At 64.8% G+C, this 15511-nt stretch overlaps 2 protein-coding genes across 5 annotated transcripts; both read left to right on the top strand.

Moving 5' to 3' along the window:
• The first annotated feature begins 3757 nt into the window (after positions 1 to 3757).
• On the top strand, positions 3758 to 11920 carry SEPTIN5 (septin 5). Of its 4 annotated transcripts, XM_027088745.1 has the most exons (12): positions 3758 to 3865; positions 4012 to 4022; positions 8239 to 8335; positions 8437 to 8523; positions 8764 to 8887; positions 8966 to 9100; positions 9206 to 9323; positions 9412 to 9513; positions 10312 to 10408; positions 10493 to 10628; positions 10746 to 10848; positions 10957 to 11920. In XM_027088745.1, the coding sequence occupies exons 1-12, from the start codon at positions 3823 to 3825 to the stop codon at positions 11011 to 11013; spliced, it is 1110 nt and encodes a 369-aa protein (XP_026944546.1). In that variant the 5' UTR covers positions 3758 to 3822; the 3' UTR covers positions 11014 to 11920. The 4 variants fall into 4 exon arrangements, with proteins under 4 accessions (XP_026944546.1, XP_026944548.1, XP_026944545.1 ...); XM_027088747.1 differs by lacking the exon at positions 8437 to 8523 and having other exon boundaries at positions 10957 to 11917; XM_027088744.1 differs by lacking the exons at positions 3758 to 3865; positions 4012 to 4022 and adding an exon at positions 4783 to 7632 and having other exon boundaries at positions 10957 to 11917.
• Positions 11921 to 12040: 120 nt separating this feature from the next.
• Positions 12041 to 13251, top strand: GP1BB (glycoprotein Ib platelet subunit beta). The gene is made up of 2 exons (XM_027088748.1): positions 12041 to 12169; positions 12403 to 13251. Exons 1-2 carry the CDS (start codon positions 12160 to 12162, stop codon positions 13008 to 13010), a joined length of 618 nt encoding a protein of 205 aa, XP_026944549.1. The 5' UTR covers positions 12041 to 12159; the 3' UTR covers positions 13011 to 13251.
• Positions 13252 to 15511: the final 2260 nt, after the last annotated feature.

Below are 15511 nucleotides of genomic sequence, written 5' to 3' on the forward strand. Positions count from 1 at the left end.
CTGCTCTGCACACTGGTCCCAAACCCGGCCACAGATTCCCAGGAACAACCCAGGGGACCAACTTGAGGCCAGTTGGGGTGGGCTGTGGGAATCACAGCCTTGAGCCTTGTCTGGGGGAGTGGGCCTCCCCGTTGCTGGGGCTTCTCCAAGGGCTGTCGGAGCAGGAGGGCTGTCTTCAGGCTCCTGGTTTTGGGAGCCTCACGTCCCGGGAAGGGCAGGTCTGACTCGAGCCCCACACCATCACCACGAGGACTGCAGTCCCAGCCACATGGGGTCTGAGGCTCCGAGCAGGTCTGGATGCAGGGATGGGGGCGAGGTCGTCACTGCACATCAGGAAGTTTTCTCTCAGTGGATTAACTCCCTTTTGAGTTGACTAAGGTCCTTCTTTGTCCCCCTGAAGGGCAGTGTGTTTCTCCTCTTTCCGTCATGGCCCTTTCTTCAAAGAGGTGGTTTGACCTCCTCGGGCTGGCGTGACCCGCAGGCCCTTCCCTCCAGCCCCCCGTGAGGGGGTGTCGATGACAAAGCTGCGTCCAGCTTGACTTCTGCCCTCATCCTTGGCCTCAGATGGACTGTTCTGGAGCTTTGTCACCAGTGGTCCCTGCTCCACCTGACACCCGTGTGTCACCTGGACAAACTGCTTACCTCCATGGTGTTCACTTCACGGTGAACCGTCGCCATGGTTCACATGGAGGCACAAGCTCCTGTCTGTCCTGTGTGACCACAGATGCCCACAAGCCTGTGCTGACGGAAAGAGAGATACGGCACTGGCTAAATGTAGCCTCTTGAGAATTTCCTAACTAAAAAGAGTTTTTTTTCTGAAAAGCGTCAAGCTATTTGTAGCCCACGTTGGTTGAAGAGATTTTTCTGGGTGTAGCTTATTTTTTCACTCATTAACTTCTTTTTCTTATGAATTAAAAAGTAGCATTTTTCCCACCCAGGAACATCTTCCTTACTTGTCTCTGTACCACAGCCAGCATTTCTGCTCCTGTGGGGGGAGCAGGCTCAGACCCCACCAGGGAGGCTGGGTTTTCCTCCAACCACAGCCCTGAAGTGGGAAGTGCAATGGCTGGGCCACGCCTACCACGCTCCTTCCCAAAGTCACACGTCCCCAGGGTTGTGCCCTTTGATGGGCAGGGGACGTGTAAGTGTTTCACTTCGCCGTCAGTTGGCAGCATCCAGGCTCAAGATACCAGAAAAAGCCCTTTGCCGTCCCACCTGGCAGAGCTGGAGACGCGTCCTCTGAATCCGCTGGCCAGTGCCCAGGCTCTTACTTTGCCTGTCCAGCCATGGATGCTGTCACCTGAGGTCTCCAACTAGACGGGGCAGCCCCAGTGTCTGTGGTGGGATCCAGGCTGTCCCCTGCACTCACAGTGGTAGGCGACCACGGCCCCAAGGCTCGAAGCGGGCCCCTCCCCTTTCCTGGCCAGCAGCCCACAGTCACCCCCAGGGATTTCACAGGAGGCCTGACCCAGGCCTGCCCCTGACGTCTGCTTCCGGGAGCGGCTCCCCGTCCTCTTTCCATCAGCTCCATGCTGGTTCTCCAGGCCTGAGATGCTGGGCTCTAGCCCAACTGCGCTTATGCACACACTCCTTTGGATACACTTACTTTAATGAAAAAGACCCTGTTTATGTGGTACCCCTCACCCTTTCTGGTCCCATCTCCAGGATTGTTTTAAAATCTGTGATTTAGCCAAGCTAGGCCCTTGACCTGCAGTCCAGTCCCCTCAAGGCCGTGTTCAAACCCCCTGACAGGGGGCTGCCTGGAGCCCTTCCCGACCCAAGGAGGGCAGTGCTATTGGGCACTTTGCAGGGGCACATCTGCCCTGTTGGGGACAGGCTCCTGTCTCTCCTCCTATGTCCCCACAGGCACAAGCTCGCCTGGCTCAGTCTGTGCTAAATGTCGAACTGTCACGTTTCACTGCCCGATTGACCCATTTTGCAAAGCTCCAGGTCCCCTGAGACGGGGTTCTCACCGAGCCCCTCAGGGCTGATGAAGGCTCAGAAGTCCTGCCTGGCACTCAGAGTGTCCCCTCCAGCCCCACTCCTTTATCCACAATTCCAAATTCCCTAAAGATATGAAACAAAGGTTTTCAAAACTTGGTGGCAAAGCCAGCCTTGAACTGATATACATTTACTCTGATCTTTATTTATTCCAGTTCGTGTGAACGGTTGTGTTTCAGTACAAAAATCTTTAAAAAAATTTTTTTTTTAATATCGTTTGGCCACGCAGAGCGGCATGCAGGACCTTAGTTCCCCAACCAGGGATCAAACCAGCACGGAGTGGAAGTGCAGAGTCTTAACCACTGGACCACCAGGGAAGTCCCTCAGTACAAAAATCTTAATGTGCCTGATTACGGGGTGCAGCCCCAGGGTCCAATGAGGTATCATGTAATGTATGAGATGTACAAAAATTCTGAATTCCAAACACATCTGGCCCCAAGGCCTGGGTGAGGGGTGAGGGCGGTGGACCGTCCCCACACATCGCAGTGCTGGAGCAGGCGATAGTCTGGTAAAGGGAAACAGGCTCAACCTGGCCCCAGGATTTTGCAGAGTGATGGTGCTGCTCTCGTGGCTTTTTCACTTAGAGGTGAAACAACTCTGCCCGGTGCTGGTGCTCAGAGGTGGAGGAGCCCACAGGCCAGCGGAGGGAGGAAGGGGTGCAGGAGGGCAGGGAGGGACGGGGCTTCCTTTCTGTGGAGGGGGCAGCAGGCCTTCTCCCACACAGGACCCTCCCTCACCTGGGAAGCTGGTGACCACTGGCCCAACTGTCACTTTCTGGGGGACTGAAAGCTCCAGACGTGCCTCCTGGGGGCACTCCGGGGAGGTCCAGGCCAAGGGCACCTGGGAGTGTGGCAGTGACCGAAGAGACAAGAGGCACTCATGCTGGTGAGTCCTCAGCTTCCCATCTGTAAGTGGGGTGCAGGCCCTGACCTGCCCCGCCTTCGCAGTGCCCTGGGGGGCCCCCTGCAACCCTTCTCAGGGTGCTAGCAGTCTGCCTCTGGGTCTGCAGAACAGAGGGTGCCGAGGTGGGCATGGGGGGCGCAGGCCTCAGGTTGGGCCCATCCTGTCCAGGATGGCGGCTCATTCCCCACCAATAATCCTGGAAAGGGAGCCGGCTAACGGCCCAGGTGTGTGGGCTTGCAGAGCACCGAGCAGCTGCAAGTGCTGGGGCTGGTCCCCCGCCACGCATCCCCCGCCAGCTTTCCGCACAGTGACCATCACCTTTCCTGCCACGGCCAGGAGCAGGACTCCCCAGGCCAAAGCCTCCGGCGTCCATCCTGATGAGGTGAGGAGGGGCATCCACTGACCTCAGTGGGCAGAGCATGCGGGGGGGGGGGCGGGGAAGTGGCATGAGGCGGGAGACCCCAGGGGCAGGCTTTACAGGTGGGCCACACCAAGGATGGCCAGAGGTCAGGCCTGGACTGGGGTCCCACGAAGGCAGAGGAGTCAGCCCGGGTCTGGGCAGGGGGCCGGGTTGAGACGGGGTGGAGGGCGGGGTACGTGCGCAGGGGCCCGGCAGCGGGGAGGGGAGGTGGGCAGGGGGCGCGGCCGCGGGGGTGGGCGCAGAGCGGGTCTCGCGGTGTCCGGGCGGCTGGAGGCGAGGGCGTCGCCCCAGGCAGCAGGCGCGGGGTCTGTAGGGGCGCCTGGGTCCCCGCCCCCGCTGGCCGCGCCGGGTCGCGCGTGGGCGCGGCGGGCGCCGATTGGCTGGCGAGAGCGCGGGCGGGGCGGGCGGCGGCGCGGAGGGGCCGGTCACCCCGCAGCCCGGCCTCGGCCTCCGCTCGTCGCCGCCCCGCCCGCGCGCACGTCCCCCCGGCGGCCACCATGAGCACAGGCCTGCGGTACAAGAGCAAGCTGGCGACCCCAGGTGAGCCCGGCGCCCGCCCGCGCGCGCGCGCGCACTCCTTTGTCCCCGCCGCCCGCACGCCTCTCACCGTGTGTCTCGGTCTTTCCCCCGCCCGCCGGCCCGGGCCCGGACCCCGACCCGACCCCCGACCCCACCCGACCCCGCAGAGGACAAGCAGGTACGTGTGCGCCGTCGCTCACCTGGCCCGCTGTCACCCATTGTGCCACCAACGCGCGGCGCCCCAACGCGACCCCGCCCCCGCCGGCCGTCATCCCGCTCTGTCGCGATAACCGATAACCGATTGTCAGCCTGGGCAGTGCCGCCAACCCGGGGCTGCAGAGGGGAGGAGCGGCCGCAGTGCCTCCGGGCCTGGCTCCTGACCCTCGAGGCATGGCGTGCGCTCCTCCCCGGATGGGGGATGGGCCGGGTGCCCCTCTCCCACTGGTCCAGCACCAGCCTCTCTTTGCTGACCTGGCCCGTGGCCGTGTGCTGGGGGTCCTGTGTGAGACCATGGTCATGAAAGGCCACGGGCTGGGGGGGAGGGGTTTGAGTCCACCAGCCAGGGCCAGTCCCTGAGCAGCCCCACAGGGGAACCTCTGGCCACCCCACCCAACTTCTCTGCATCTTATGCCTCCTCTCCACACACACCAATGTGAGTGGGCTGATCTGTGGCCAGGCCTCTTCCCCAGACTGGGAGTCTCCAGGGCCTGGTCTGAGTCATCCCGGTGCCCAGCACCAGTCTTCAGATCTAGGGGGTACAAACCGATTTCTCAAAGGGCCGGCCTAGACCCCAGCCTCCAGGAATAGAGGGTCGGACAGGAGGCTGGCCTGGGTACTCGCTGTGAACTTAGCTGAGGTCAGGTTTAAACAGCTAGGAGACCCCAAGAGGGCGTGGGGGGGTGGGTAACCGGGGGGAGCTGGGGGTTCTGGGGCAGCCCTGCTGGGGGCCTCTCTGGCTTGAGCTCAGCCATGTTTAGGGCAGAAAAGAAGAGCCCAACTCTGGCATCAGGGTGGCCTTGGCAACCCTCGTCTGGGATGGGGGCTCACACCCTGGGTGGATGCTGGGTGGAACCCGAAGTCTTGGCCTAGGTGCGGCAGGCGGGCCAGGAGTGGCCCAGCAGGTGGGGTGGGGGCTGGGAGTCACTCCTGCCCAGTGCCAGGCCCCTAGCAGGGATACGCCCCACCCTGGGACGGGTGAGGCTCACAGGGAGGGGCCACGACCACCTCATCCTGCCAGCAAGGGGCTCCCCGGGGAGCCCGGGACAAGAGCTGCCTCCCCATCATGGCGGGTCAAACAATGAAGGAGATGCAGGGACACACTGCCACCAAGCTATTGTTCAAGGGAGAGAAAGAGGGAAGGCCTGGGAGACCAGCCCCCCTTGCCCTGGGCCTGCGGGCACTCAGGGACCCCCCTGCTGAGGCTCGAGCCCCTTCAGGCCTGTCTACCCCTCCTGGAGCTCAGCTAGGACCAGCCTTACCTGTCCCCTGCTCCTAGGACCAGAGGGAGAGAGCATTATGCGGGTGGGGTGTGGGGTTCCCTGGGCGCAGGGCCAGGGAGCCCGGTGTTTGGGGAAGGTTCCCCGTGGGTCTGGGGGAGCCGGAAGCCTGCAGTAACTTTGCTGTTCCATGGTTGGTGTTACTGAGACTCAGTCTGTCTGCACTCTGGGAAAGGGGGCAGGGGAGCTCTGTGGGCCCCCTCTGTGCCCACCCATCTCAGACACTGGGGAGGGCTCTGGTGGTCCTCTGTGCTCCCTCCTCCAACTCCCACCCCATCTCTAGCAGTGGTGGGGCCTTCACTGGCTCTGGCAGCTGGGGTGGTTCTAAGAATGGAAATGCCTCGAGAGTGTCAGGCACCAGGAGGAGGTGGGGAGGAGGTGGGCGCAGCAGTGTCTGTGGCTCGGGAAGTCCTGAGGAGTATTTGTTGTGCCTCGGGGGCCAGAGAAAGGGAGTGGAAGGGCCCCTTCCTTGGGGATCCCCCAGGGAATCCCCAGGCCCCATCTGGACAAAGTCAGGGGACAGGGCAGGCAGGCAGGGAGCTGGTCTTGTCCCCCTGACCCGGACCTCCACTGAGGCTGTGCCTTACCGATGGGGAAACTGAGGCCTTCTGGGGGCAACGAGCCCATCAGGCACCAGGCTGTGGGGTGCCAGCTCTGTCTGTCCTCCTGGAGATGCCCTGGGCCCGAGATGTCAGCCTGTCTGGGCAGGAAGTGGGCCGAGGGGCCATGTCTAAATTGGAGCCGGGGGTGGAGGCTGGGTGGGACTCAGCCCCAAGGCCCCTCGCAGGTCTGCGTGGTGGAGGGCTGGGGCCAGCGCAGAGGCTTTCTCAGAGCCAGGGCTGGGGGCGGGCTGGGGAGCTGGGGCCTGTGGCTCCCCCCCCTCTCGGATGAAAGGCTCCCCTGTTCCCAGCAGCGGGCCCACCCCTCCTCCCCAGGTGCCAGCGGCCTCCAGGCCACACAGCAGCAGCATGAGCCTAGACAGGGGGACAGAGGCCCCTTAAGCGGGGAGCCAAGAAGGGAGGGCCTAGGTGGGGGAGAACTGTGGGGCCTCCCGTTCCCACTGACGCACAGTCCAGGGACACGTCTCTTTGGATCCCCAGCTCCTTTGCAGGCCTCCCTTGCCACCGGGCTGGTGCCGGCTTGTTCAGATTCTGGTGGGTCCTGCGGGTAGGGTCAGTGAGGAAGGGTTTGGGGGCTCAGGAGACCCCTGTGGTCCCTGGAGTGGCCGCACAGGTGTGAGGGCTGAGCTGGCTGGAGCCCTACAGGCCCTGTGTTGCCCAGTCCTGTAAGTGAGAGCAGGGTGGAAGCTCAGAGGGAGTGTCCCCCTTAGGGGGAAGGGTTCACTCCAGCACCCCCTACCTCTGCTGGCAGCGGCTGTCTGGGGGCAGAGGTGGCAGCGCAGGGCTGGCCGCCGGGTTTGTGGAGCTACGCACTGGCCACAGCTTCCAAGTTTGCAGAGGTGGGGGTAGGGGTTGGGCATCTAGTGCTCTGATCGCTCCCTTCCCCAAACGTAAGCCTCCGCGGGCCTGGGTGGGGAGGTGGGCTCTGCCCTCGCAGGTTCCCAACTTCTCTCGGCGGCCACGGCGGTAAGAATTCTCCAGACACACGCGCACACACGCGAGGGGCGGGCCGTGCATCGGTGGGTAGCTGGGGGCGCCTCTGTGACACCGCCGCGGGAGAGTAGGGGGACCGGGCGGGCTCCCGCGGGCGCACGCGTGGATGGGGGCGTACTCGGGCGCCCTCTGGCAGGCGGGACGCGGCAGCGCAGACCCGGCCGTGGACCCGGTCCCCCGCCCACCCGGCTGTGTAGTCGCTGGACTGACGGCCTGAGCCGCGCCGCTCCGCGCGCAGCCGCCCGCCAGCCCGCCGAGCTGGGCCCTGCCCTCCTCAGCTCCGTGGCTCCGCCCGCGCGGCCCAATTTCCAGGCGACTGTCTCCCGGAGACCGCGCGCTCCTCTCCGGCGCGAGGGCCCGCCTGTGCCAGGGGCAGGCCCGCCTAGGGCCGGCGAGCGGCTTGGTGGCCTCGGGGTCCCGGCATCGCGTGAGCGCCGCCCCTCCGGGCTTCGGTTCCCGCGTCCGTAACCCGTAACCCGGGGGCGAGAACAGGGCCTCGGGGCCGCACAGCGCGCGAGCCCCTGGCGCACAGCTACGCCGGGTGGGCCTGACGCACTCTGGGCCCCAGCGCAGCGGGCAAGGTCCCGGGGTCGCTGCGATGGACTCGCTGGCGGCACCCCAGGACCGCCTGGTGGAGCAGCTGCTGTCGCCGCGGACCCAGGCCCAGAGGCGGCTCAAGGTGTGTGTGGAGAGGGGAGCGGAAGGTGGGTCAGCTGTGCGCCCGCCCCCCGCGCACGGACTGGGGATGCGACGGGAGCCGCAGGGCCGGGGTCCTGGGGTGGGCGCCGGAGGCCGCGGGAGGCTGGGCGCCGCTGTCTATAAATAGCCCCTGCTCCGCCGTCGCCGCAGCCAGCCACCCCCGCGGCTGGATCGGGGCCAGACGGGGCCTCCCACCCCTTACACTCGGGAGGGGTGAGTATTGAGGTGGGGGCTTCTCCAGCCTCTGAGGGCCTTGGGCGTGTGTGAGGGGTCTGGGTCCTGGTGCCCTCTGCCCACCGCCCAAGGGGGGACACCGCCTTGCCCGCTGTGCCTGCCACCTCCCTCCACACGCACACAGACTCCATCTCGGTCCCTGCGAAGCCCTCGCGGGCGCCTCCACCCTCCACCCCCACCTGCCTTCCACCTCCAGGGCCTTTGCCCACAGGCCCTCACCCACTTCTGCCATTGAGATGCCCCCTCCCTGGGGACTCTGCCCTGCTGCCCCCTGGCCTGAGCTGGGTAGGGGCCAAGGCACCGGGCTGCCCCAGGAACCCCAGCGTGCCCCTGACCCGCCCGCCCCCGCCAGGACATCGACAAGCAGTACGTGGGCTTCGCCACACTGCCCAATCAGGTGCACCGCAAGTCTGTGAAGAAGGGCTTCGACTTCACGCTCATGGTGGCGGGTGAGTGGGCCGGCCTCCAGGGCGTGGGGTGGGGCACTGGCAGCCAGGCTCTGTCTGGGGCCTGGGACCTGACCCGACGTCCTCACTGCACCTGTGGGCAGGGGAGTCGGGCCTGGGGAAGTCCACACTGGTCCACAGCCTCTTCCTGACTGACTTGTACAAGGAACGGAAGCTGCTCAGTGCTGAGGGTGAGTGGGCCCCACGCGGCCCTGGCGCTGCCACCATCCCCTACTGGGTGACCTCTCCAAGGGCTCCTTCCAGGTCCAGCCCTGCTCCTCTGTCCCCGAAGCATGGGTCTCCCGTTCAGGGTCCAGATCACCGCCGGGCCACATAGCCAGGGATGAGAACAAGGGTCTGGGCTGCCCGGGGTGGGAGTGAGGGTCACAGAGGGTCTGTGAGGGTCTGTCCCCCCACCCGCCTTGCCACAGAGCGCATCAGCCAGACGGTCGAGATCCTGAAGCACACGGTGGACATTGAGGAGAAGGGGGTCAAGCTGAAGCTCACCATTGTGGACACACCAGGCTTCGGGGACGCCGTCAACAACTCTGAGTGGTGAGGAAGGCCTGCCCGGTCTGCCCTGGCCCCTGGCCACCAGCCACCAGCCTGGCCTCATGTGCCCCCTGCCCCCAGCTGGAAGCCCATCACCGACTACGTGGACCAGCAGTTTGAGCAGTATTTCCGAGACGAGAGTGGCCTCAACCGCAAGAACATCCAGGACAACCGTGTGCACTGCTGCTTGTACTTCATTTCCCCTTTTGGGCACGGGTAGGTGGCTACCCCGGGCCAGGGGTGTGGGTCCTGCCCATCCCTGCGGCGCCCCCTCCCACCACCACCACCCCATGAGCCCCTCGCCCCGGCTGCTCTCCACAGGCTGCGGCCAGTGGACGTGGGCTTCATGAAAGCCCTGCACGAGAAGGTGAACATCGTGCCCCTCATTGCCAAAGCCGACTGTCTCGTCCCCGGTGAGATCCGGAAGCTGAAGGAGCGGGTGAGCCTGTGCGGTCGCGGGGCGCAGCAGGGACTCTGGTGGGGCCAAGGGCACCAGCCCCTCACCTGATGGCCCTTGCCTGCCGCAGATCCGGGAGGAGATCGACAAGTTTGGGATCCACGTTTACCAGTTTCCTGAGTGTGACTCGGACGAGGACGAGGAGTTTAAGCAGCAGGACCGGGAACTGAAGGTGAGGCTGCAGCACTGGGGGTGAGGGACCCAGAGGCCACTTTACACCAGGTCGGGAGGAGGGCCCGGGCCCAGGTCTGACCTGGGGGGCAGGAGTGTTTTGTCCAGGCCGTAGAGTCTTCACCTGGGGCTGGGGCTAGGGCGGCCCAGGTCCCCCGCTGGCTTGTGTAGTTGGGTCCCCATGTAGTTAATAGGTCATGGAATGCTTGCCAGGATCTAAAGGCACAGCCACTGGCCAGGCCCCCACCCTGGCCCTTCTCTCAGCCCCCTCGCCATGCTTCATCCACAGAAGGGCCTAGTCCAATGGCCCCAGGCCTGTGCATGTCCTGGTTCCCAGAATTCTGAGCTCCGGGGGGAGGGGGGGTGGCTTTGAGTGCCCCGGGGGTTAGAGTGGTGATGGCAAGCCCAAGCTCGGGACAGGTGGCCACCGAGCCAGGAGCAGGGTGGACCTTTCACCCCGAAGTCAGCAGGGGTATCACTAACAGGAGGCATGGGCTCTGCCCTGGGAAAGGAATGGGGAGGCACTAGATGGAGTGGCTGTTGGTGGTGGGGGTATCAGGAGGGGGGGTACATCTGATGGGCACGGCCCAGCAAAAGCTCTAAGGTGTAAGCTGTACCAGTTCTGGCTTCAGCTGGCAACAGAGAGGCCAGAGGTGGGGACAACAGGGTCTCTTTGGGGAGAGCTTGTTGAGGGTCATTGTGGAGGGGCGGGCCAGGTGCTTAGTGCCCATGCCCCTCTCCCACCACTGACCCCACACCCATGCTAACTGGGAGTGAGCCCTTGCACCTGCCCCCCCAGGAGAGCGCACCCTTCGCTGTCATCGGCAGCAACACGGTGGTGGAGGCCAAGGGGCAGCGGGTCCGGGGGCGTCTGTACCCCTGGGGGATCGTGGAGGGTGAGTCGAGGCCTGGGGCACAGCATTTGGGTGGGAAGGCTCCCCTGGGCCGGCGCCTCACCCACCACCTGCCCCCGCCCACAGTGGAGAACCAGGCACACTGCGACTTCGTGAAGCTTCGCAACATGCTCATCCGTACACACATGCATGACCTCAAGGACGTGACATGCGACGTGCACTACGAGAACTACCGAGCGCACTGCATCCAGCAGATGACCAGGTGCGTGACCCACCCGCCCTCGGACCTGCCCTGACCCCCACCCAGAGGTGTGGGAGCCACAGGGTATCGAGGGTCAGCCCAACCCCCAGCAGCTTCTCCCTGGTGTCCACCCTGCAGCAAACTGACGCAGGACAGCCGCATGGAGAGCCCCATCCCCATCCTGCCACTGCCAACCCCCGATGCTGAGACGGAGAAGCTCATCAGGATGAAGGATGAGGAGGTTGGTAGGCAGCAGGGGAGGAGCAGGGGCTGGGGGTGGGGACAGGGCCAGGCCCGTCCCATCGCATTTCTCACCCCACCCTCCGTTGTTCCTGCCCCGCCCCCCTAGCTAAGGCGCATGCAGGAGATGCTGCAGAAAATGAAGCAGCAAATGCAGGACCAGTGACCCCACCACAGCCCCACTTTTCCATGGATATACTGCCAGTTTCCAGGCTGGCCCTTCCCACCCCTGGACCCCGACTGGCCTGGACTCGACACCGGATTCGTCTGGATCGCTAACAGGCCTGGACACAACCCCAATTGCAGAGTGGCCCAGACCTGGACTTTTTCCTACTGTTCCTGAACTGACCCAGAGACGCGGGGTCGCAGCCCCCAGCCAGCCCTAATTTATTCTCAGCATCAGCCCCTCCCGTCATTTGTGTCTGCTTCCAAGGGGCCTGGACAATGGCCCCCACAGCCAGCCCTCTCTGGCCTTGGGGGAGCAGGAGCTAAGTTGAGTGGTGACTTCTGAGATCTCCCCCCAACCCAGAAGGTCACAGCACTTAGATTCCAGGCCCTACTCAGATGGGCAGGTAAACCAAGGCAGAATAGGGGAGCAGGTCCGCAGGATCCTGGGCCTATTCCCTGCCCAGGGCTGCAGAGTGAACTTGGGAGCCCTCACTTTGTGCTGAGGTGGGCCAGGTCCTTCTTACCTCCTCACCCACTCACCAGGTAGCTCAGCGGGCAGGTTGGACAGCCGAAGCAATTAGGATCTCTCCAGACCTTAGGAGGCCAGCTGGCTGCTGGGGAGGAATAATGGGGCTGCCTACGCCCCTCCCCCACGGCCATGGCCCGGCTCCAGGAGCAGTGGGTGGTGGGCAAACTGGCAACCCCCATCCCTGGACCACCCTTCCCTGTTGGTCGCTGGAGGCCTGTTCCCCGCAGCAGCACTGTTGCCCCGGGTTCCTGAGCCCCTGGTCCCCCATCCCTCCACCCGCATGATCCCTGCCCCCAAGCCCCATTCTCCAGTTTGTTCAGTTGTGAATGCTGCGTCCTGTCCTGGTGACGGGAGAACAATGTTGGTGAACGTCGAAGAGGGTGTCCGAGTGCTCCGTGCGCCCCTGGGAGCGAGTGGGGCGGAAGCCCGGTCGGCCGGCAGCCTGGCGATAGCGCTCTATCTGCGCTGCCGGCTTGGCCTACTGGTTATTTGCGACGGGGCTGTGGTCGGTTCAGCGGGTGCGCCGGGGACTGGCAGGGGCGGGGCGGCTTTATCGCCCGGTTCTGCGGCTGCTGCCTGGCGCTCCAGAGCTAGCTGGACCGCTGTCCTCTCGCCATGGGCTCCGGTGAGTCTGGGGTCTGCCCGGGCCAGGCCGCTCCCTGAGTAGAGTCCGGTGGGGAGGTGCTCTGTCCTCTGGGCTGTAGTCGGGAGAGGTTTGGGTCAGACTTAGAGGGCACTTCCAGCCGGTGCCGGGCTGTCGGGGTGGAGAGGCTCGCGGGTGATGGGGGGCACGCGGGTGCCCCGGGACCCCGCCCAGGAGCCCCAAGGGCCGGGCTCACCGCGGCGCTTCCCTTCCAGGGCCGCGCGGGGCGCTGAGCCTAATGCTTCTGCTGCTCGCGCCGCCGGGCCGCCCGGCCGCTGGCTGCCCGGCCCCGTGTCGCTGCGCGGCGACGCGGGTGGACTGCGGGCGCCGCGGGCTGACGTGGGCTTCGCTGCCGGCCGCCTTCCCGCCAGATACGACCGAACTGGTGCTGACGGGCAACAACCTGACGGCGTTGCCACCAGGGCTGCTGGACGTGCTGCCGGTGCTGCGTGTCGTGCACCTGGGCGCCAACCCCTGGCGCTGCGACTGCCACCTGGTGCCGCTGCGCGCCTGGCTGGCAGGCCGGCTGGAGCGCGAGCCCTACCGCGACCTGCGCTGCGCCGCGCCCCCCGCGCTACGGGGCCGCCTGCTGTCCTACCTGGCGGAGGAGGAGCTGCGCGCCGCCTGCCCGCCTGGCGCGCTCTGCCGCGGGGCGCTAGCGGCGCAGCTCCTGCTACTCTGCCTTGGGCTGCTGCACGCGCTGCTGCTGGCGCTGCTGCTGTGCCGCCTGCGGAGGCTGCGCGCCCGCGCCGCGCGCCGGTGGCCGCTGACTACCCCGCTGGCGGAGGAGCCCGCGACCCCCGAGCCGAGCGACTGGCGCTGAGCCGTGCGGCCGGCCCGCTGACGGCCCCCCGCTCCGGGCGCATCCTCCGCCCACACGATCTCCCAGACGCTCCCCCCACCGCGGCCGCGCGCAGGGGCCCCACTGCTGCGCGGGCACCGCTGGCGACACGCTCGCACCCCCTGGACCTGGATGCCGAAGCGGGCCCGGGGCGAGCCGCTGCCCAGACCAGTCGAGCCCCCCACGCCATCTCCAGTGCGAATAAACCCTGCTCTCCATCCGACCGATCTCTGCACCGTGCGACTCGGAATCCCCCCCTCAAACCCAGAAAGAGCTCCGGGGATGATTCAAGGGGACACATCGCATGTTCATACACCCAAAATCACCTTCTGGGGTGCGCACAAGGTCTGGGAGTGAACTCACCTGCCACCGACTCTCCCAGAAGTTCTAGTGAGAAGGCACAGAAGAGCTGGAAGTACAGTGCCCACACTGGCGGGAGTGAGGACACGGGGACAGTGAGGACAGTGGACAGTGAGGACACTGTGGAGCAGTGAGGACACTGGACAGGACAGTGTGGGGACGGTGAGGACCCCACAGGAAGTGTAGTTGCCAGAAAGAGCAGATGCTCAGAGTGGCGGTTTCCGGGAGTCAGTGAGGGTCTTCCAGGTGGCTCTGAGGACAGTCCAGGGTGTGAGGTTTCCCTGAAGGCAGTGACTGCGCCACACAGGCAGCTTTCAGGGTATCAGGGGTGCACTGGGGATGGTGAGGGCGGTCGAGTGGCCCAGCAGATGCTTCCGGGGCATCTGAGAGAGAAGTTCTGGAGGGCAGGTGAGGAGGGAGCGAGCGTTGTGAGCTGGGGTCCACGTAAAGTTCCCTGCAGGGGTGAGGAGGCACCTGGGGTTGCAGGTCTCTGAATTGTGTCCTCCACCTGGCCGCCGCCTCCTGCAGGAAGGCACCTCTGACTGTTTCTCAGTCCCTGTCTCCCCGTCCCAGCCCTGGATCCAGGCTGAGCCACCAGGGCCTGGAAATCCTCTGTGGGTGTCCCAGTGAGGCTCAGGTGCTAATGAGGGCCTGGCGGACCCAAAGAGGGCCTGATGCATTTCCCACTATTGGGGTCCTGCTCCCGCCCTAGGTGTGGCCCCCACCTGTCTGGCCCTGTGAACAATGAAGGCTGCTTGCTGTTCACCCCAAACAGGACCCTGACAAGGAGCCTCGGGCCTGAGCCCCAGCTGCCTGGCACAGGAAGGCCCCCGGCTCCTCTGACCGGGTCGGGGAGGCTGCCACTGACACGGCCTTTGTCCTGGCCTTTGTGGGACAAGACAGATGGCCCTCCGGTCAGGCTGATGCTATCTCAGGGCTGCCGGTGGGACGTGAGGCAGGAGCCACCCCCTCCTTTGTGGGCAGGTGCATGGCATCCGGCCCATTGTGGGCTGCAGTTGACTGTCTGGCCGTCCATCCAGCCTTATCACCACATCTGGGACAGCGGCCCCTTTTGTACAAATAAACTGCCACCCTACCTCCCCAGGGAGTGTCCCAGAGCCCCTGGTGTGGGTCAGAGGCCACCCCCTAAATTCAGCCCCAATGTGGTGCAGGAAGCGGGTGTCACCCCTACTTTCTAGAGGAGGAAACCAGATCCCAGAAGCGGGTCTCCCTGCTGGGCCCCAGAGCTTTCTCCATGGCTGCACTGGGAGCAGAGCTGAAACCAGGCCCCTGGGACCCACTCTCCTCCTCACTGAGGACTTTGGGGGGCAAATGCAGGGCCCAGAGAAAGTGGCCTTGGGGTCCTAGGTGACCCCAAGCTAAGAGAAGGAGGCCCCCCTGGGCCATGGGACAAGGTCCCAGCACGAGCTGTGAGAAGTGGTGAGCAGGAGCCCAGCTCCACGGCCAGTGTCCTGCTGAGAGGGTGGGCATGAGGGCCCCGAGGGCCAGGAGATGCAGAAGACTGGAGCTTCTTTGAAAGAGGGAAAAGGCTGGCATCACAGTGTGGTCAGACTTAAGGAAGAACTTCCCACTCGGACAACGGGGCAGTGGAACCACATGGTTTCTCCAGGCTTGCCCCTCCCTTTTGCCAGTTCTCCATGATTTTGATGGGCTCCGGCCAAGGTACTGACCACAGGGGGATGCCGGCCTGGCCTCGCTGGCTGACCTGGCCCAGCCTGCTTGGAGCCCCCAGTCCCAATCCTGACCCTAAGCTGACCCTCCACACACTAACCCTGGGGCCTCAGCCTCCAGAGTGTGGGGAATTGGAACAGTTCCAGCTCAGGGACCCTGAATGAGGAGTGGACACCCCTCCCCCAGCTCCAGGGCCTATGGTGCCCCTCCCTCCAGCACTGTCCTCCATCTCATGGATGACACACCTGCCCCAGGGTCCCTTCCCCACTGATAGGCTGGTCCCCTCTGGGGCCTCAGACTCCTTCCAGATGGGAACAGGTCAGGGTCCACTCAAAGCTCTGCCAACCCCTCATACCTGCAGCCCCCAGGCTGGCTGATTCAGGGCCCCCTGCCCTGCAGCCCCAGGATCCCCTGACCACAGACTGGCCCCC

Source organism: Aethalodelphis obliquidens, unplaced genomic scaffold (assembly GCF_003676395.1).
Source record: "Aethalodelphis obliquidens isolate GAN/ISIS:26980383/991018 unplaced genomic scaffold, ASM367639v1 scaffold63, whole genome shotgun sequence".
Taxonomy (NCBI): Eukaryota; Metazoa; Chordata; class Mammalia; order Artiodactyla; family Delphinidae; genus Aethalodelphis; species Aethalodelphis obliquidens.